The sequence below is a fragment of the Salmo salar genome, chromosome ssa24 (assembly GCF_905237065.1).
Source record: "Salmo salar chromosome ssa24, Ssal_v3.1, whole genome shotgun sequence".
In the NCBI taxonomy this organism is placed as follows: Eukaryota; Metazoa; Chordata; class Actinopteri; order Salmoniformes; family Salmonidae; genus Salmo; species Salmo salar.
In genome coordinates, this window is record NC_059465.1 from 37,057,957 (window position 1) to 37,079,533 (window position 21,577).

The 21,577-nt window shown below is 42.4% G+C and overlaps 2 protein-coding genes across 4 annotated transcripts; both read left to right on the plus strand.

Moving 5' to 3' along the window:
* Positions 1–254: 254 nt before the first annotated feature.
* Positions 255–6,109, plus strand: LOC106585844 (protein fem-1 homolog C). Its single transcript, XM_014172528.2, has 2 exons — positions 255–1,597; positions 3,458–6,109. The coding sequence occupies exons 1-2, from the start codon at positions 1,054–1,056 to the stop codon at positions 4,759–4,761; spliced, it is 1,848 nt and encodes a 615-aa protein (XP_014028003.1). The 5' UTR covers positions 255–1,053; the 3' UTR covers positions 4,762–6,109.
* Positions 6,110–14,916: 8,807 nt separating this feature from the next.
* LOC106585843 (coiled-coil domain-containing protein 112) lies at positions 14,917–21,184 on the plus strand. 3 transcript variants are annotated; one of them, XM_014172525.2, is made up of 10 exons: positions 14,917–15,050; positions 16,900–17,006; positions 17,096–17,217; positions 17,331–17,420; positions 17,590–17,665; positions 17,778–18,168; positions 18,366–18,782; positions 20,589–20,684; positions 20,773–20,891; positions 20,972–21,184. In XM_014172525.2, exons 3-10 carry the CDS (start codon positions 17,121–17,123, stop codon positions 21,000–21,002), a joined length of 1,317 nt encoding a protein of 438 aa, XP_014028000.1. In that variant the 5' UTR covers positions 14,917–15,050; positions 16,900–17,006; positions 17,096–17,120; the 3' UTR covers positions 21,003–21,184. The 3 variants fall into 3 exon arrangements, with proteins under 3 accessions (XP_014028000.1, XP_014027998.1, XP_014028002.1); XM_014172523.2 differs by lacking the exon at positions 14,917–15,050 and adding an exon at positions 16,095–16,425; XM_014172527.2 differs by lacking the exon at positions 14,917–15,050 and adding an exon at positions 16,097–16,425 and having other exon boundaries at positions 16,904–17,006.
* Positions 21,185–21,577: the final 393 nt, after the last annotated feature.

Sequence of the window (21,577 nt, forward strand, 5' to 3'; positions counted from 1 at the left end):
TTAATTTTAAAATCACATTTTCAACATAACCTTAACCTTAACCAAACTGCTAACCGTATGACTAACAGTAACTTTAAATTAAGATTTAAAAAAAACATGACTTTTTTTTCCGATGCATACCGTTTTGACTTTGTGGCTGTGGTAACTTCTGACAATCCGTTCACCGCTGTTGCGCGAATACCCACTCTGTGATTGGATGTTTTCCTTGTCAATAAATTGGGAGTTACAAAGAAACGGCATTGTTTTCGATTTGACTTGAAGTGTATTCTGGGTATTGAGTCGTGATAAATGATGTGGTGGGTGGACAAATCTGCCCCCTCAAGAACACTGTAGAAACATGACCATAGTAGATTTTCTTGTGTTATTTCAAATGAAAAACATTTAACGTTCGGGCAAGATTTATGACTACCATCTGGTCAACATCGAAGAAAAAGAAAACGCATCTCAACCGACTTCGGCTGCTGGACAACGTTGACTAGCTTAGCTTCACATACAGGAAATAACAAGTGGGGGTGGATGTTGGCGTTCTCTGGGCCTCGCCGTAGTTATTGGTATTTTAACTGGATGGCTACAACCTCTACCTATGTCTACTTAGACATGGTTCTGTCTGAAAATGACATACATAATTAAGTCTATTCATAACAAACCGCTTGATGGAATAGAAAAGGACGTCGGACGGCGTAACGTTGGACACTCGGAAGAGTAACTAGCTAGATTGTAGCTGGTATCAATGTTGTTGGTGAGCAGTACAATACAATAGTTAGCCAGCCAATTGAGGAAGTGATATGTCCGTCGCTAACAAGCCCGTGTTAACTTTCAATTGAAGAGGGGGAAAACCGAACAAGCCAATGTTAACAAATACGTTTATCAACTAGCTACCTGATTTCGACCCATTTCGCTCATTTAGCTAGCTAACTCAACATATTACAATATATTCAAAACTAGCTAGCACCATAAACAAAGGCTTCTGCTCAACACCTGCCACGGACTTGTATCTCGTCGACGCTCCTGTCTTTTTAATCAACTGTGTATCCGGTGAAGGAAGCTGAACCAATGGATTTACAAACGGCAGTTTTCAATGCAGCCAGAGATGGCAAGCTACGGTTGCTTCAGAAACTTTTGGAGAACAAAATTGGCCACGAGGTTACCAAATTAATGGCAGAGAAAACGAACGGGGCGACCCCTTTGCTTATGGCTGCCAGATACGGACACCTAGATTTAGTGGAGTATCTAATGGAGTGTTGCTCCGCACCCGTTGAGATTGGGGGGTCAGTGAATTTTGATGGTGAGACTATTGAGGGTGCCCCCCCTTTATGGGCTGCCTCAGCAGCAGGACACCTGAAAGTCGTGCAGTCTTTACTTGGCCACGGTGCTTCTGTGAACAATACAACACTCACCAATTCCACCCCCCTGAGAGCAGCCTGCTTCGATGGACATCTGGACATTGTGAAATACCTGGTGGAGCACAAGGCAGACCTGGAGGTGGCAAACAGACACGGTCACACATGCCTCATGATTTCGTGTTACAAAGGACACAAGGAAATTGCCCAGTACCTCTTGGAGAAAGGTGCTGACGTTAACAGGAAAAGTGTTAAAGGTGAGTACATTCAGACGTGTTAACTTTCCTGTGTTGTATATCCTGGGCCTACCTAAACAATGAGATTAGGCCTAGTAGCTGGCAGGTAAATTACTCTGTGATTGTCTTAATAAAATCACGAAGTTGAAACATTTACAGTAATTTGTAGATCAGATTGGTCTTGATACAATTTCATGGTGTTTTTCAGACTGTCTCAAGGTAAAATCTTATCACATTTATTGTCATGAATCTTGCCCTGGAGGCAGGTCTGGGCGATTTCCGCCAGATTGGCTATATCGAGAAAAAAAGTAAGGTTAGCCATTAGTGTTAACGGTGTGGTTAGACTTAGTTTTAAAATCTGTTTTTAATACTTAGTGCAGGGCTTGGTATTAACTTTCTTTAGCCACTTGTGCATTCGACAAGTAGGACAGATGTTTTTCCACTTGTCCCCCTGTATTGACAATGGGAGGCTACTGGTCTCTGATCCCATGTATTATATCTCCTGCTGTTGTTGCCTTGAGCAAGGCACTTAAAGTTAAATACTGCACTGATAGGCTATTGTATAACACACGTGGTCGGTCAACCCTCCATCTGGAGTGCTACTGTGAGTGCAGGCTTTTGATCCAACCCTGCTCAAACACACCAGAGTCAGCTTATCAAGGTCCTGTTGAGCAGCTTATTATTATTATTATTATTATTATTATTATTTATTAACAATGTGTTTGAGCAGGGCAGGAACAAAAGCCTGTACACCCAGGAGCTCTCCAGGAGGAGGGTTTGACACCCTGTAACATTACAACCAAATACTTTTTGTTGTTATAAAACCAGGGATCAAATGGCTAAGCTGGGTGAGTTAGCCAACTAAGATGTTTATCTATTTGTAAGGTTAAATATTCAGTGTTCAGGGGAGTTCTTGACAGCATAGGAGTTACTTGTCCATTAGGCTATTCTAAGAATGTTTTTTTAGCTTTGTCAGAATTACATGGCCAGTATTGAATAGAGGAGAATCCTAGCAAATTTTGAGCGCTTGAGAGATGGTTTTACAACTGGAGTATGCAGCATTGGTTTCATCAACTGCGTGTCGACCATTTGAGGTTATACGTGAGTGCCGATGAGTTATTTTAGGACATCGGACATGACGATGACTTTAATGCATGCTAGTATTTCACTAGCGAGAACCAGCCAAAATACAATCTATTTTGAATTGGCTATGTAGGTAGTCTGTTCTATGTAATTTATTTGACCTGTTGCCCTAATGTCTCTCTCTGATCCAATTCTCGTCTTAATAGCCTGCCCAATTGTTTGATATTGTGATAATATTTGTATTTTTCTAAAATAATTTTACTTGTCCATTCAGACAACTGAAATCTATATTCTGCTTGTCCAACATATTTACTTGCGAAGAGAAAGCAGACAAATGACCGCCATGGAGTTTTGCCTCCAGGGAAAGTTTCAGGACAAATGCTAACCTGCTAAATCCAAACATTTGGACATCTAATCAGGTCACCTAACAAGCTGGTTTAATTTGTATTTAAACCAATTAGGGGAAGGGAACCCACCCAGGCCTTTTCTAAATGTAAGCCTTGCAATCGCCCACTCACAAGATCTGTTCGGATCCATGAGATTTGCACCCCCTTGGCATAACGTTTAGATTGGCACAATGTGGACATCACTCCGACGTTTCTCCTAGTGAGAAAAGGCTACAGGCAAGCATGTGACAAACCCATTTAGTTGAAATGTAGAGAATTGAACATTTTGATCAACCTTTTCTCTCTTCACTTCATCTTCTACTTTTCAAATAACTTGCATATATATTGCTCTTTATTACTAGAATGCCTGCCATTTTGCGAAACACATGAATTTGTTTTCCTTTCTTCACAGGTAACACGGCATTACATGACTGTGCTGAATCCGGCAGCTTGGAGATAATGAAGATGCTGCTAAAATATGGAGCCACCATGGAGAGGGATGGTTATGGAATGACCCCACTGCTGTCTGCTAGTGTGACTGGCCACACTAACATTGTTGACTATTTGACTCAACACCAGCAAACACGCCAATTGGAGAGAATAAACGCCTTGGAACTGCTTGGTGCCACTTTTGTGGATAAAAAGCGTGATCTTCTTGGGGCATTAAAGTACTGGAAGAGAGCCATGGACCTGAGATACAGGGACGGCAACAATGTTCTCCACAAAGCAGACCCAAAGCAGTTGATCATGGCCTATGACCATGCCAGGGAGGTAAGTAATGAGGAGGAGCTAGACAGCTTGATCTCTGAACCAGATGAGATGAGGATGCAGGCCTTGCTCATTAGAGAGCGCATCCTAGGCCCCTCCCACCCCGACACCTCTTACTACATCCGCTACAGGGGAGCTGTATACGCCGACTCTGGGAACTTTGAGCGCTGTATCAACCTGTGGAAGTACGCCCTGGACATGCAGCAGAGCAACCTGGACCCCCTCAGCCCCATGACAGCCAGCAGCCTGCTGTCCTTCGCTGAGCTTTTCTCCTTCATGCTCCAGGACCGTGCCAAAGGCCTGCTGGGCACCTCAGTCTCCTTCGATGACCTCATGGGCATCCTCAGTAAGAGCGTGCTGGAGATTGAGCGGGCGGTGAAACAGAACCTGCCTGACCCGGCTCAGCTCAGCAAAGCCCTCTCCATCATCCTGCATCTCATCTGCCTGCTGGAGAAGGTCCCCTGCACCGTGGAGCAGGACCACTTGAAGAAGGAGACCATCTACAGGTTCCTCAAGCTGCAGCCCTGTGGGAAGAATGGCTACAGCCCGCTCCACCTGGCCGTGGACAGGAACACCACCTGCGTGGGGCGCTACCCTGTCTGTAAGTTCCCCTCTTTCTACGTTACCTCTATCCTACTGGAGTGTGGGGCGGACGTAAACTTCCGCGACGAGGACAACAATAGCCCCCTGCATGTGGCCGCCTCCAACAACCACCCGGACATCATGAATCTGCTGATTGCCTGCGGCACGCACTTTGACAGCACCAACTCCCTGAAGCAGATGGCCTGTGACCTGCTGGATGAGAAGGAGATGGCCAAGAACCTGATCCAGCCCATCAATCACACCACCCTGCAATGTCTGTCTGCGCGGGCCATCATCAAACACAGCCTTTCCTACAGAGGAAACATCCCAGAGAAGCTGGAGGCCTTTGTGCTTCTCCACAGATAATGACTATTAAAGACGTGTGAGTGGAGCGCGATCCTGCTCTTTTGATTGTATTGAAGTCGAGGATGAACATCGCGTGAACTTCGCTTTCCCCCCTACAAAGCCAGAGTTAAAGCTCTGTGGAAAATCAATGGGGATTTTTTGTAATATGGGCATGCACAATATTTTGAACCGAGCTAGTGTTTTGCTTTCTAATTTCTCCATATTCCATGCTATTTATTAAGATATCATTGAGAGATTTCTCTGTGACCCCTCCACTTTGTGTGTTTCTCTATTTTCAAAGATGCAGGAATATGTTGAGTCATTTTTACATCACCATGGTTCCAATTCGAACCTTTTCTTTAACTAATTGGTCTTTTGATCAATCAGATCAGCTCTGAAAAAGATCTGATGTGATTGATCAGAAGACCAATTAGTGGACAAAAATGTCAGAATTGGGCTGCCAGTGTAAATGTTGCCAATAAATGGACCCTCTACATTTCATTGTACGTTCTTTATGCTCTCATTCAATGGTAATGTTTTCAGGGTTTTGGGTCTGCGGAGTTGAGTAATGGAATGGACAAATATCTTGATCAAAACCATAAAGATGCTTCATGAAATGGTCATGTTTGCAAATACCATAAGTGCTTTATTCCTCCTATGCACAGGCTATGATATGCGACTGTTCTGTGCGGTGTCTTGCAATTTTTTTTGTGGTAACTCCCCTGTTCCTTCATCTTTCCCTAATTTGTTACACTAAGCAGAGGGATTGATGTGACAATTGCTGAATGCTGTTAGTGGTGGGGTTGGGTGATTTTATGTGCTAACTGTTAAAGGTTATTAAGTGCTGAAGTTGAGTAGGAGTGTATGCAACCCTCATGCTTCATATCATTGACCTTTGAACCTGATTCTTCTATGGTGATCTGAGCACTAAAGCAACATGGTTAGTTGGAAACTAATATGACTGTGCATGTAGTTAGAATTCACAGGAAACCCCTCGACATCTGAGTTTTGAATGGCATATCATTCAATTATTGCATAAACGCTTTAGAGCTCTGACGAACCCAAACGTATAACCTTTATATTCATCCAATTGCATTATAATTGGAAAGAGGGAAGGCCTTGTACAGTGTCTGAGCTTTGTGAAGTAACCTTGCACATTAGCTTTATTCATGTGGTTTTTAAAAGGGCTTAACTTAATATTTTTAGGAATAGATTTCGCTAAGTACAGAACCATACAAAGGAACCATACCAGGGAACTTGCTTTAATTCTGCACTTTATTACAGACTGTAAGTTTTCCAATGACAAAATTACAATGATCAATTTCATGTCTTAAGAACTAATTTGACAATAAACCCATGTTGCACTTGTCCTCTTTTTCCCAGTGTTTTCATTCAGTCCCAAGTAGCTATGCAGCAGGATTACATTTGTCTCTGTAGTGACTCTCCTGCACACACCTATTTCCCACCACTTTAAAATGTCGCAGTGTAACTGGATGTTTTTTTCTTGATGAGTCATGGGCTGAGGAATGCCTGTAGTCAGTAGGGTGGATCCTCTTGATCGATCACAGTAGGCCTGTCTAGTTGGCCATGGTGCTTGAACAAAGACTTATGTTGGTTATGTTATTGTTGTTTCTCGATTGTAGAAAAACATGGTCAAGACCAACTTTTTAGATTCTTTGTCATATCTTTGATCTTTTCTCAACTCGTTAGCCTACCTCTTGGCTGGAATGTTCACATGTCATTAAACTAAAACGAGGGTACAGTAAGGTTGAGCTTGTTCAGACTTGCTGTAGGCTGTCCAGCATAAGTATATTGTTTTTTTCTTTTCTGAGAATTAGCCTAGTTTTATGGCCACTCAATAGGTCACACATTTTAGGGTGTATTTTCATTGCAATATTGTGTTTTTTGTTTTTTTTCACCCCTGAAAGGACTTTGCACCCCCATTGAACCCAACCCTTTTTAAACTATTTTCGTTACTGGGCTACACACATTACTGTCATTTATCATTTCTGTCCTTTTTGGCAATTGACGCTCAGCCTACTTCTGTCGTGTCTTAAAATAACCCAGAATAATGCCCCACTGAAAACGTGGCCTAAATAAGGGCTCGCTCCAATGTCTCCCTGCAGGTGTTTCAGTCAGTACAATGCCCATAAACCCAGCTGAAAGATGGCACTCCCTAAATGCATCTCAGAAAACGTCCTAGAAATCATGTTAACCTGTTTTTAAGACAACGCCCAGCTCAGAGTAGGTTTTAGGGTGATGTGAAGACAGCCCAGACAAACTCTGAGCCCGGAGTAAAATCAACCCATGAAAGTTTCTCAGCTGGTAATCACAACAGTTTTGAGGTACCGCAAAGGAAAGATGGTGATGACGCTCCTTGACTTTGTTTCAAATAATGGGGAATGACCAATGAGGCATCGCCAGCTGTGTACGGTTCAGACAACCACGGTGAATGTGATTGTCAAATGTTGCAATTGTGAAACGTTCAATACTTTTTGCTTTTAAAGATTCAATTAAGTTGAGTTATCAATAATGAGAGACAGAACCATTAGACAAAGAAAGCATGACCTGTTTAAGATCCCCTCCCCCAGAGCTTAAAATAGAGAGGGTAATAACATGGGAAACTCTGGGTACCAGGGTCACATGTGGAACAGAATGTCAACAGGCCATTAAAGCGGGACCTCAGCTAAGCTTTCACTGGGAAATAGACGGGCGGGGGACACTTGAGCAGGCAGGCACCAATCTTCCTAAACGGCTCACCCCACTGAGTCAACTGTGAAAACAACAGGGCATATTTATAGGAAGAGGTGGCATGATTACACCAATACCATTTCAGAGCTATTCTAGTCTCCCAGTCTTCCTCTGGGCAGCAAATGCAGTGCCCTTGCCAGTTCTTTTATGGTGTTAGTTGGAGATTATTTGTCCTGGTTGTCAGCCACACTATTAAACAGATGTATCATCACACAAAACTGATACTGACACCATTACACCCTGTTATCAGATTCCAGTGTAAAATTACTAATTTACATGTCCTATTAAACTCCACAGACAAAGGTTTCATTCACGCTCATTTCGCACATTCCCTCACACTCAATATCCATTTATGCTGCTTAGCTGACATAGTTAGCTGTTGTTTAATCCTCCATCATAAAATGAAAGTTTCTTATCCAAAGGTTGCCTGGGTGGTCAGTCACGTTTACATACATCTCTACATCCTAGTTTGTCTTGTACAGGACTGTCTGTGATTCATATGTTTTGGTCCAGTGAGAATCCAGAACAAGAGAGGGGAGTGTATATTAGGTTAAGCTAGTCACTGTGCTGTGAATAGTTGTATTTCCCTCTCACTGATCTGAGAGATGGGGCTTTCTTGTGTCAACAGTGACATGGGCGAGCAGCTGTTAGCTTAGCATGGGGAGGGGGGGGCTGTTTGCTATCTCTGTTTAGGCCCAGTTCACTTTCCTGGCACGAACGCTCGAGCCCCTGGATTTATGTGGTGGTATGCATTACCCTTGATTAGTCTCTACATTGCAGCTGATGTACCCAACGGACTGCCTCCAGTCCTCAGGTTTCTTTAACCACCACCATCTGCCTTTTTCAACAGAGCCTTTTTAGGCTGTCCCGTATGAACAAATAATATAGCTCTAAACACTAGTATTGCTATATTTCTATACTATAGTATTCACTGTAGTGTTTTTGCGGACATGACTGTAATATTTACTAGAGTGTTTTTTGTTGTATTATCTGTAAGAAGAGGGCAGTGGGAAGGCAGGCCCATAAATGGCAGGTAATCCGACAAAGAAGACGAGTAGGCGGCCAGTACATTGCAAAAAACATTATCAGCTCAGCATTGTACATGAGGACGCACAACTGCAACACTTTTTGACTACTAGAGTCTTTCTCAGGTAGCGTTAAGCTACTACTAGAGTCTTCCTCAGGCAGCGTTAAGCTACTACTAGAGTCTTCCTCAGGCAGCGTTAAGCTACTACTAGAGTCTTCCTCAGGTAGCGTTAAGCTACTACTAGAGTCTTCCTCAGGCAGCGTTAAGCTACTACTAGAGTCTTCCTCAGGTAGCGTTAAGCTACTACTAGAGTCTTCCTCAGGTAGCGTTAAGCTACTACTAGAGTCTTCCTCAGGTAGCGTTAAGCTACTACTAGAGTCTTCCTCAGGCAGCGTTAATCTACTACTAGAATCTTCCCAAAGCAGCGTTAAGCTACTACTAGAATCTTCCTAAGGCAGCGTTAAGCTACTACTAGAGTCTTCCTAAGGCAGCGTTAAGCTACAACTAGAGTCTTCCTCAGGCAGCGTTAAGATACTACTAGAATCTTCCCAAAGCAGCGTTAAGCTACTACTAGAATCTTCCTAAGGCAGCGTTAAGATACTACTAGAATCTTCCCAAAGCAGCGTTAAGCTACTACTAGAGTCTTCCTCAGGCAGCGTTAAGCTACTACTAGAATCTTCCCAAAGCAGCGTTAAGCTACTACTACAATCTTCCTAAGGCAGCGTTAAGCTACTACTAGAGTCTTCCTCAGGCAGCATTAAGATACTACTAGAATCTTCCCAAAGCAGCGTTAAGCTACTACTAGAATCTTCCTAAGGCAGCGTTAAGCTACTACTAGAATCTTCCCAAAGCAGCGTTAAGCTACTACTAGAATCTTCCTAAGGCAGCGTTAAGCTACTACTAGAGTCTTCTTAAGGCAGCGTTAAGCTACTACTAGAATCTTCCTAAGGCAGCATTAAGCTACTACTAGAATATTCCCAAAGCAGCGTTAAGCTACTACTAGAATCTTCCTAAAACAGCGTTAAGCTACTACTAGAGTCTTCCTAAGGCAGCGTTAAGCTACTACTACAATCTTCCTAAGACAGCGTTAAGCTACAACTAGAATCTTCCTAAGGCAGCGTTAAGCTACTCCTATATGTATTCCTGTGTAAATATTTTGTTGACATAGAATTGGAGACTTTCTCCTTGAAGACACCTATTAGGGAAATACAAAGAGCACATTTTCCATAACCTGAAGGTAGGTCAATTTATTTGGTTGTTCCAAAATTCGTTACAATTTCAAATCAATGTGGTTACTATTCTAAAACAAACAATTCAAACAATAAGTAATCAATCCAACTTAATCTAATCAAATCAAAAGAAAAACCAACAAGAAAAAAATATAAAAAACGAATGAATGCATTCAATTAAGAAACAGGTAGCAATAATCAGTCTATCAATGAGTTAGTCAGTCAGTCATGGTTGTTCTGGTGGAGTGGTTGAGTGTCTTTGTGTTGGGGGATGGGAAGCGGGGTGGTCTGGGCTGGCAGTTTCTGGATGGAGGGGGTAGTTGTGGTTGGTCAGTGCCGTGTCCAGGGTTGGTGCTGGTGTTTGGGCTGGGACCAGGAAAACCTGGGTTTGTGTTGGGGCCAGGTTGGAAATCATACTGGTACTAGGACTGGAAACCAGGGGTTGGTGCTGGGTCTGTTGCTGGAGACCTGGGAAGAACATGAACCGGGAACTGGGGATGATGCTGGGTCGGGATCTGTAGAGGGGAGGAAGGACAACCTGAGAAGCAAGTAGAGACACCAGGGAGCCATAGACCCAGAGGTCAATGGTGGTACTTCCCTGTGGCCTGCTTACTCCAGGTGAAGGTCTGGTGTTTGGTCCCTCCTCCGCGCCACATCCGGTGTGATGATGAATGGTTCCTGGTCCTGGTTCTGTGAGAGGCTTAGTGTAGAAGGAGGAAGAGATGGAGAGGGAATGGGGTGGTGGAGGGTATGTCCATCGGCCTTTGCTGGTGTTGGAGGAGGATCGATGTGGTGGCAAGGCTGGAGGCTGGAAGACAGAGGGAGCAAACAGGGCCCAGACCCTACTGGATACGGAGCACTCACAAACAGTTGGTGGGTGTGTTCAGTGCGAGTGCCACCGTGGGGGAAGTTTTCTGTAGGTACCTTGTGTCGTTTATAGATGGATTCCCTGGTGGAGAGGCAAACATGAACAGCCAGCCATCTGAGGAAAGTCCTGTTTGGATCGGAGTATGTTGTCATGATTATTATTTATTGGGGGGGAGTCCAGGTTTGATCATTTCATTGCAGGGGTGGATGAGGGAGGTGGATGAGCGCATCTAGCGGGTCGTTTGTGTTGTTGGGTGGTTCTTGGCTGTTCAAAGGTCTTGACGTGCCTCACCACTGACTGCCTGGTGCCCCCCTGTACTGACTTGATGGTGGACTGGCGGTGCGAAGGGTCTGGACTGAGGCTGTAGGTAGGTAGGTAGGTAGGTATGTCGGTCGGTCGGAAGGAAGGAAGGAAGGAAGGAAGGACTGGGGTCTGAACGTATTGTTCAGAGTTTCTGCTCTTTACTATAACCTGTAGGGAACACAATATATGATCTATACTCACTTATGGGTGGCACAAATTGGGATATGGGAATGGGTAGTATTTACTAAAGTGTTTTTTAATGTATTATCTTTGGCAGAAATGGGGGCTTTCTCCTTGAGGAAAACTACTGGGCAAATACTAAAAGCAAATGTTCCATATTCTGTAGAACTGGCATATGAACAGATAGTTCAGTGCCTCTGCTCTTTTCTATAACCTGTAGGGAACACAATGTATGGTTCATACTTGGCATGTAGGTTTCTCACTCATGATTGGCATACATTGGGATATGGTGGATGGTAATGGGTGGAGTATATGCAAATTAAATAATGTAGTAATACTATAGTTTAAAAAACATAGTGTTTTTGCATATAATAATGTAGTGTTTAATATATTACTCACCAGTATACTACAAAATTCTATAGTAAGCACTACATTATCAAAGAATACTACAGTGTGGAGTATAGTATTCTACATTATACTACAAAATTATATAGTAAGTACTACACATGACCGAGGGATACTACAGAGTGTAGTATAGTATTTTACAGTATACAAATCAAACTTTATTGGTTGTATAAACATATTCAGCAGATGTTATTGCGGGTGTAGCGAAATGCTTGTCAGGAGCCATAAACAGGGTGACCATGTCTATTGGTGCCATACTACAGTTTACTTCAGTTTACTACAGTTTACTTCAGAATACTATACAATTCTATAGTAAGTACCATGGTATTCTATAGCAAACTGTAGTATTTTTTTATGTGGGGTCAACCTCTCTTTTCACACGTGCAACATGTCTCTCAATATATTCAGTGGAATGGACGGATTGCATGGTCCCAGATCTGTTTGTGCTCTTGTCTACTCTATTGTCATTGTCAAGCCAAACAGTATTATTTGTATGTGCTGTGAATGGCAATTCAGCTTTTTGCTGCCAAGTACAGCCTACATGTAGTAATAATAATAATAATAAACTACCACTAACTAAAAATGTAATCAATTTCTGATTAGGAGTCAGCAAGAGAGCAGTAAGAGACTTGCAAGCAGGCCACTGGACTGATGCATCACAAACACATACCATGAGTCATGGTGCTTCCCTGCTAATAACAAAAGGACTCAAACATCACACAAGACAACAGATACTTGGTAAGGGTGTGAGCAGAGACTGATGCCATGCCATCCAGCAAGGTGTTTCACTCAGAACTATTTCCTGTGAGAAAATTGAGGAGTGCTATTTATAACTTTAGTGTACTGTAGTAGTACTGCATTAAAGAGGAAGAGGTTCATTTATTTGAATGTTAGAAATAATCTAATCATCAAGAGGTGTGCAGAGAGGAAATATTTTGTTTACTATTAGTCCTTCCACATATGTCAGCTAATACATGTGGTACTAATACTTGACCTACTTTATGCATGTGTTTGTGCTATCACTTGCCATTTAAATGGGTATCATTTTCCTTGGAGGGATGTTGTTGTAGGCTGCAAGGTTACTGACCTATGAAGAAACCAAAATGTGTGCTATCAGTAACAATTGAATTTAACGGATACGTGCTTAACAATGATTATCCATTGATGTCATATGACAAGTCAGGCTGCAAAATTGAATAGAGTCTGGACAACCGCTTTTTTTATGAACAAATGGTTGAATTCTAGTCAAATATCCAGTGTAGCCAAAGTCCGTGGACTAGTTTTATGTAACTCTCTATGTCCCCATTGATTTGTCAATCACTTTGTTTGACATGTTAATGAGACAACCAGAGAGGAGGGCATAATATAGTATGTTGGCCTCATAAAAGTTAACAGAAATGTCTATAACATAGCTGAGGTAGGGAGGTCAGGTCATGGTGTAAGTGTTTAGTCAGCATTTGTAGTGCCCAACAAGTGAAGCCACATGGGAAGTGGCAACAACCCTGTGCTTGAGTGGCATGCCTACAATGAGTGAATTTCACAGCTCACACAGGTAGATATGTAATACTATCACTCCTACAGAGCAGACCTCACACTCTACAACAAACAAGGGTGGAGTTGACTGAAGCCATGCTTGTGTTGCATTCTAGGACACAAATATCCTGAGAAAAACAGCCCATGTGATTTAAAAAAAAAGTGTATTTCTTAATCTTTTCATTCGGTCAACAACACCCATGGCAAATTCTATACATGTATTAATTCTCCAGTCATCATAAAAAAGGCTATGGAGGGAAGACACTGTCAGAGGTGGAAAGTAACGAATTACAACTTTTACTTGAGTAGTTTTTTTCACCGGTAGTTTTACTTCTAGTGAGATTTCATTAAAGTAACAGTACTTCTACTTGTGTAGGATATTTCAGTACTCTTTCCACCCCTGGACACTGTGTTTGCTTATAATTTACTGTATGTGTAGTGCTTGACTTGAACAGGAACACACCAGTTTGTTTTCTACTGCTAGAGTTCCGGTCCCTCTTATAGAATATTGGCTATTTTCTGGCACCTAAATATGTACAGTACTGTGTGGTACCCAGAAGAGTACCAGCACCTATTTCAGTCCACTTCAAGCACTTTGTATGTGTACAAAGCAGTGATATTTTGTGGTGACAGATACCTGCATAGGACTGTGTTTCACCAAGGAGGTAGACAGAAGAAGCAAACACTGTCCAAACCAATGCGAGATGATCAAATGCAAATTCCTGTTGATATAGCTCTGGTTTCACTTAGTCATCCCAGCTTGTGCCATGTGTTTCTATACTGAGCTCAGTTAACAACAAACAACAAATACATTGCGACATGTGTTAAATGCATACCTTTCAATAGTTGCGACATGAAAACCCTTGTACCATCCCGTATCCCGTATCAATACACAAAACCGACCTTGCTTTTTTATCCATAACTGAAAACAAAGCTTCAGCTAACTGACACAATGTTGCGATTGTGACCTGAACATTGTTTCTTGATACCAGTGATTCTAATGTTAAATTGCAATAAAGTCACAGACCGTAAATCTGAGCCAGAGATTACTTTCTATCCATGACATGAGGCATTTGTAATTATGATGAACTATCCCTTTAAAAAGATTACAGAGACCCAATTGTCTGTCTAAAACGACCCACTTCCTGTCTATTATTAAAAATGTGATCCTCGGGGTATTTACTTTAATCTTAGCATTGTCTTGTGCTGGATCTGTTTTTCTACTTTATTGTTGGACAAAGTTAGATCGACCTCTCATCAGATTATATTTTGTACTACCATTTGACATTTTAAGATTGTTAATCATCATACTAGCAAACTAAAATCCCTGAAATCAAGTCAAGACTAGGAGAGGTGGGTGAAGGTAAGTAGCGTGTGTTCTCACACAGCAGAGAATAAGAGTGACACATGATGGGCTCCTGGGTGGCGCAGCGGTCTACGCCACAGCATCTCAGTGCAAGAGTCGTCACTACAGACTCTGGTTTGATTCCAGGCTGTATCACAACCGGCCGTGATTGGGAGTCCCATAGGGTGGCGCACAATTGGCCCAGCATCGTCCGGGTTAGGGTTTGGCCTGGGTAGGCCGTCATTGTAAATAAGAATTTGTTCTTAACTGACATGCCTAGTTAAATAAAAAAAAAACACACAAAAAACACTAGGTTACTGGGCATGTGAGGTTAGTGAACCACATAGCAGGAGAGATGGAGGGTACCTAAGCACAGAGGGAAATACACTTGGAGCGATCACTTTCCCACTTGTCCCAGGTTCACCCAAAGCTCAAACCCTTACACCCTCACTGAGGTCGCTGGCTGGAGTTACAAACATGACCAAGCTCAAGACACAGTCAGCTCAGGTTTCTCTCATAGGACTCCAGCAGCAGTGGTCAGCTGTCAGAAGGTTTTACTATGCCTGCTGTGTGTGTGTTTGTAACTAATCTGTAATCCACCAGAAGGTAGTTGAAAACAAGCTGCACCCAGAAGAGTCAATTACATGGATACACACAGACCAGTCATCGGTAAATATATCTAACGCACTTCTGAAGGAGGGAGACATGCTGCGCATCTTGTCAGTATGTTAGTAAGAATATCTTACAATAAAACTATGCGAATTCTAAATTGTAGTTCAATGATTTTGCGCTATGTCATCTGTCTATGAGAATTACTATTGTGAAATGACATTCTAATTGCTGATATCTATTGCATACATTCTGGCCAAAATACACATGGCTAGCCTAGCTTTCCCCATGTGTCCAATTTGTTATTTCAATTAGTATAATGTCTTTACATCTCTTTCATCAATTTAAATGTCTCTCTGAGCTGGAGACAAAAATAGGACATTTTAACGTGTGCTGTTCTTGGATCGTTTACTATTTATGCCTTTACACCCACGGAATGGCGATCATCCTTAATATCCTCCCTCAATAATGGATTTCAGTTTCTATTCATATTCACTTACTCCAGAGAATTGTCAAGCCATCTAGCACAGTAATTGTGGCTGCTGGCCATCATTTAAAAGGTGTCCTAAAATAACCTAATCATCAACAGACAGCAGATTATTTGAGTGTGTGAGTATGTATGTATGTATGTATGTATGTATGTATGTATGTATGTATGTATGTTGAGGTGATATCCATATTTTGGACTGTTGGATTTTTATTTTATTTAACCTTTATTTAACTAGGCAAGTCAGCTAAGTACAAGTCTGTCTGTCTGTCTGTCTGTCTGTCTGTCTGTCTGTCTGTCTGTCTGTCTGTCTGTCTGTCTGTCTGTCTGTCTGTCTGTCTGTCTGTCTGTCTGTCTGTCTGTCTGTCTGTCTGTCTGTCTGTCTGTCTGTCTGTCTGTCTGTCTGTCTGTCTGTCTGTCTGTCTGTCGAGTTGATGACCAGTAAATTAGCCACAAAGATCGAAATGATCAGCTGCGCCCTCTGCTGGTGTAGCCAAATCAGTAAAGATGACGGTTACACTTGTAGGCGACGTCATGGCGACGTTGGCTGGCTAAACTCATAAGTAGAAAACGTCATCGGGTCTGACGTCGTGTCGCGCCAAACTGCGCATGTGCAGGCCATCAACTCAAAGGCACACACTCTCTCTCTCTCTACTTTCACGAGGTTGGAGTACTAACATGTTCAACTACTTAAGACATTGGCTCAAACCTAGGTTTTGTCTTTCAAATTTGAGAAAATTAACAACTAAGAACAAATTTTTCACTTGTCTCATTGACTTCACAAACTCCAAACCATGGTCTGTTTCGCAAGCGTTCCCGGAAGTCTTGCGATGTTGTGCCTCTGGGTTTAGGAACTCTGACCACAGATGTGGTCTCATTAAAGTTTTAAAATTCAATATGAAAATGGCTTCCATAACAACCACAGAGCTTTTTGATGCACAACTCCTGGTAATAACGTTTTATTGTCCTCTACATGTATTTAAATTGTTGTAAGTTGCCAGCAAACGATACTCAACACAATATTATTTTAATGTTGAGTAAAATCTTATAAGCTTCTTCGCTAAGACCAAAGGAAACCAAAATAGCTAACCAGCCAGCCAGGTTGCCAACAACAAACACAGGGATTATATTTGTGTGCATGCTATGCTAGCTAACCTTGCTTTCTAACGTGCTTCACTTTAAACATAACATACACGTTTTGGTCTTCTGTTTGCGTTGCTGTCTGACAACTCTTTTGGGGTATTTCTGCAAATATCTATTGACTAGAGACAGTAAATAATGACCACCGTAGGAGTTGTCAGACAGCACAAACAGATCTGAGCCCAGGCTAGAATATTAGGTATTGCATTTTCTAATGACAGCAAACGTATTGGCTGACTGTTTGTTAGACCTGGCTCATACTAGCTTTTGTTTTCTCATAAGGAAGGTGACTTCATCACAGCTACTCACCACAATGCACAACGTTTGGAAGATAGAGTTTCCCAACAAAAAACAGAGTTTCTCAGAAATGCACAGAAACTTAGGAAACAGTAAGTTCCTCGTATTAATATGCAGAGAATTTAAATTATACATGCACATCTATTGTATTGAGACTCATTTTCTATTGTTCTTAAAACAGGAATGAGGAACTTGAGAAAGAGAAGATGTTGAATACACGAAACAGGAAGAATGGTCTTTCAGATGGATTTAGAGTATTGGAAGAGTTTGATAAAGGACTTCAGGATGATCGAAATACTGAGCGTGTGTATTTTTGTTGTTTTAGTACTCTTTGTATGGCACTTTAATATTTTACTGACTAAAACTATATTTGAACATCTTTAATAATCATGTTGTTCATGTTCTTTGTCCCTCAGATATGAATGTGCAAAAGCATCTGGTGAAAATCCATAATGGTGTAAATACATTTCAGATGCTGCTGACTGACGTGAAGCCTACCCCTGTGTGTAAGTCATATGCTGGTTGATGGTTATACATGTGCACGGAAGCAGTACAGATTGGGGAGTCATGACATTCATGTTTTTATGAAGCCAGTTCAATTTGATACCCACTTCACCTCCCTTTATACAGGCTGTTATACTTTAACTACTAGAAATGCTGTTGTTTGTTTTTTAGTAATTGAGAAACTGAAAGAAATAATGACAGAAGTTGAAAATTCTATCAACACTTTCAAGGAGGATCAACGTCAAAGGTATGAGACGTTCAATATTTTAACAGGTGTCAGCTGTCATGTAATGCATGTTTCGAAATGACTTGATTATAGTTTAGACTGAGATGAACTGCCTCTTTCTTATTCTTTTTAGTTTTGAGGATCTATTGAAAGAGGAAAGAACATGCAGCCAGGAGATAAGTGCTTTTGAAAAGAAGATTGAGACTTGGTCTTTGGCTGTAAAAGCAGACCCAAAGTTGCCCCCTGCTCCGTCAGGCAAGGTGTGTCTGGCTAAAGCCCTAGAGGAGGACCTCCCACCAGAGGTGACCGCACTAGAGAGGTTCCTACAACAAACTGGAGGGAAGCAGGGGGGCTGGGACCAGTATGACCATCAGAGCTTTCTGAAAGTGTGGACCAAGCACAATGGCAAACCAGCCTATAGGAAAGAGGCTTTGCTCTACCTGCCAGGCAAAACTCCGGAAGACGTTGAACAGCACGAAGATTGGTATCTTGAGCTCCTGTACCTCCAGGAGAAGAAGAAAGAGGTAGACTGGGCATCACTTTGTAGGCAATGTAATGAGTTTCCAGTCACTTTCAACTGTGGATGGGTAGAACAGTACCGCCATTTATGAGCTCTGAAATGTCAGTCAGCTATTTGTTTTGAGCTGTTAAATCGCATGAATATACTTGTAATATTCGTTTTGTCTTATAATTTTGCTAATTTTCACTATCCATGCACCAGGCCATTCACCGGTGGAAGGCTGAGAGACAGCAGGAGAGGGCGACAAGGCTGCAGCACCAAGATGAGCTGGAGAGCGCTGCCAGGAGGGAGAGGGAGGCCCAGGCTGAGACCCAGCAGCGTAGGGCTGAGGAGGAGAGGAGGGAGGCAGTGGCTCGCCTGGAGGGGTGGAAAAGGCAGCGCAGGCTGCGCCTGGAGCAGGAGGAGGAGCAGAGGCTCACTGAGGAGATCCTGCAGCGGAGAAAAGCCAAGGAGGAGCGCAGGAGACAGCTGGAGGTGAAGCTGGCTCTGGAGGCCCACATTCAGCAGAAGAAGAAGGAGGAAAAACTTCTGACCATGCAGAAGGAGGAACAGGAACAGGCTGACATGGAGGAGAAGAAGAGACTGGCAGGCTACGGCATCAAACGCTTTCAGGAAAGGGTATGTGAAGGATCAGTATTTCCAATGGTACTACTCAAGGTATTTTGTATATACAGTGCATTCGGGAAGTATTCAGACCCCTTCACTTTTTCCACATTTTGTTATAGCCTTACGCTAAAATGGATTAAATAAAACATTTTCCTCATCAATCTACACACAGTACCCCATAATGACAAGGCAAAAACAGGTTTTTAGAAATGTTTGCAAATGTATAAAAAATAAAAAACAGATGCCTAATTTATATAAGTATTCAGACCCTTTGCTATGAGACTCAAAAAATTGAGCTCAGGGGCATCCTGTTTCCATTGATCCTCCTTGAGCTGTTTCTACAACTTGATTGGAGTCCACCTGTGGTAAATTCAATTGATTTGGACATGATTTCAAATCAAATCAAACTCTACCTACATGTATATATTAAACCGATTACCTCGACTAACCGGTGCCCACGCACAATGACTCTGTTCCGGTACCCCCTGTATATAGCCACACTTGTTATTTTACTGCTGCAGTTTTAATTATTTGTTACTTTTATTTTTTATTTTTCTTAATTTCTTAAAGCATTGTTGGTTAAGGGCTTGTAAGTAAGCATTTCACTGTAAGTTCTACACCTGTTGTATTTGGCGCATGTGACAAATACAATTTGATTTGATTTAAATTCAATTGACAGGCACACACCTGTCTATACAAGGTCCCACAGTTGACAGTGCATGTCAGAGATAAAAACCAAGCCACGAGGTCGAAGAAATTGTCCGTAGAGCTCCGAGACAGGATTGTGTCGAGGTACAGATCTGGGGATGGGTACCAAAACATTTCTGTAGCTTTGAAGGTCCCCAAGAACACAGTGGCCTCCATTGTTCTTAAATGGAGTTTGGAACCACCAAGACTCTTCCTAGAGCTGGCCGCCCAGCCAAACTGAACAATTGGGGGAGAAGGTCCTTGATCAGGGAGGTGACCGGGAACCTGATGGTCACTCTGACAGAGCTTCAGAGTTCCTCTATGGAGATGGGAGAAACTTCCAGAAGGTCAACCATCTTTGCAGCACTCCACCAATAAGGCCTTTATGGTAGAGTGACAGACGGAAGCCACTCCTCAGTAAAACAAGATTCTCTGGTCTGATGAAACCAAGATTGAACTCTTTGGCCTGAATGCCAAGCGTCACGTCTGGAGGAAACCTGGTACCATCCCTACGGTGAAGTATGGTGGTGGCAGCATCATGCTGTGGGGATGTTTTTCAGCGGCAGGGACTGGGAGACTAGTCAGGATCGAGGGAAAGATGAACAGAGCAAAGTATAGAGAGATCCTCGATGAAAACTTGCTGAGGACCTCATACTGGGGTAACGGTTCACCTTCCAACAGGACAACAACCCTAAGCACACAGCCGAGACAAAGCAGGAGTGGCTTCGGGACAAGTCTCTGAATGTCCTTGAATAACCCAGCCAGAGCCCGGACTTGAACCCGATCAAACGTCTCTGGAGAGACCTGAAAATAGCTGTGCAGCAACGCTCCCCATCCAACCTGACAGAGCTTGAGAAGACTGGGAGAAACTCCCAAATACAGGTGTGCGAAGTTTGTAGAGTCATACCCAAGAAGACTTCAGGCTGTAATCACTGCCAAAGGTGCTTCAACAAAGTACTGAGTACTATTTGAGGTTGCTCAAATAGTACTTTTCCCAGTTATATCTACTGGAGACTGGGGTGGAGGAAAGACTGGGGTGGAGGAAAGACTGGGGTGGAGGAAAGACTGGGGTGGAGGAAAGACTGGGGTGGAGGAAAGTCAAAGTATAATGGTTAACTGACTTATCTGCAGGACTTCCAGAAGTTGGAGACAAAAGTGCAGGAGAGACAGGAGAAGGAAAAGCAGGAGCTGGATAGACAAAAGAGACTGGCTAAGCTGAAGGAGAAGGTAAGACCTTACACAGCAACAGGCACTGATTCCATTGTACACAATGTATGCCATCAGTAATGTTCTGCTATTCATTTGATCTCATTAGGCAGAGGCTCATATCAGCAGAGACCCTTCCAGGCTCTGCAAACTCACCAAAGGATGGGAGGAACGCACCAAAGAGATTGGACCCACTGGGGGCGGACCTGTATTACAGATGTTTCATAGGTGAATTAGCCCAAAACATTCTCATGACCTACTTTTTCTTCTTTCTCTGTAACTAATCTATGCTCATCACCATCTTACAGGGCTGTCCCAAGCTGGAGACAAGACTTATGAGGATGTCTGACTGGAACAAGTATTTTCTTTGCTAATTAGTTTTTTATTTAATCATGCAAAATTCAAACCTCAGTGTGGTTATTTGTCATTTCAACACACTTGTATCTGTGCTTTGTGTCATTTCCATTTTTATACAATAAATGATCACATTTCTTATCTGAATTAAAACATGAATAACTGTCGGCCTACACTTGTTATTATTCTTGCTACTTATTCTGAAATTAATATTATTATAGAAGTGCATTTGACGGTAAATATTTTACATTCTTCAAATATATTTAGCCTCCAGTGTACCAAAACAAACAAAACATTAAAACGTTGCAATGCAAAAGAATGGGAAACTGAGCAAAGTTGGGTTGGAAAACAGAAGGTTGAGCTCTGCTGGAGTCCCCACTTATCTTGTGTGGTTTATTGAGGATGACCACCTGGATGAAACTTGAGAAACCCATTTCAGATATGAAGAGGTGGTGGGTGAAGTAAAGGCTGTGAGGATCAAGAGAAGTGGGCTTGGATCGCCTCTCAGGGAGAGGGACAAGAGGGCGGTTACACCCGAATGGTTGTTGGACGTGGAGATT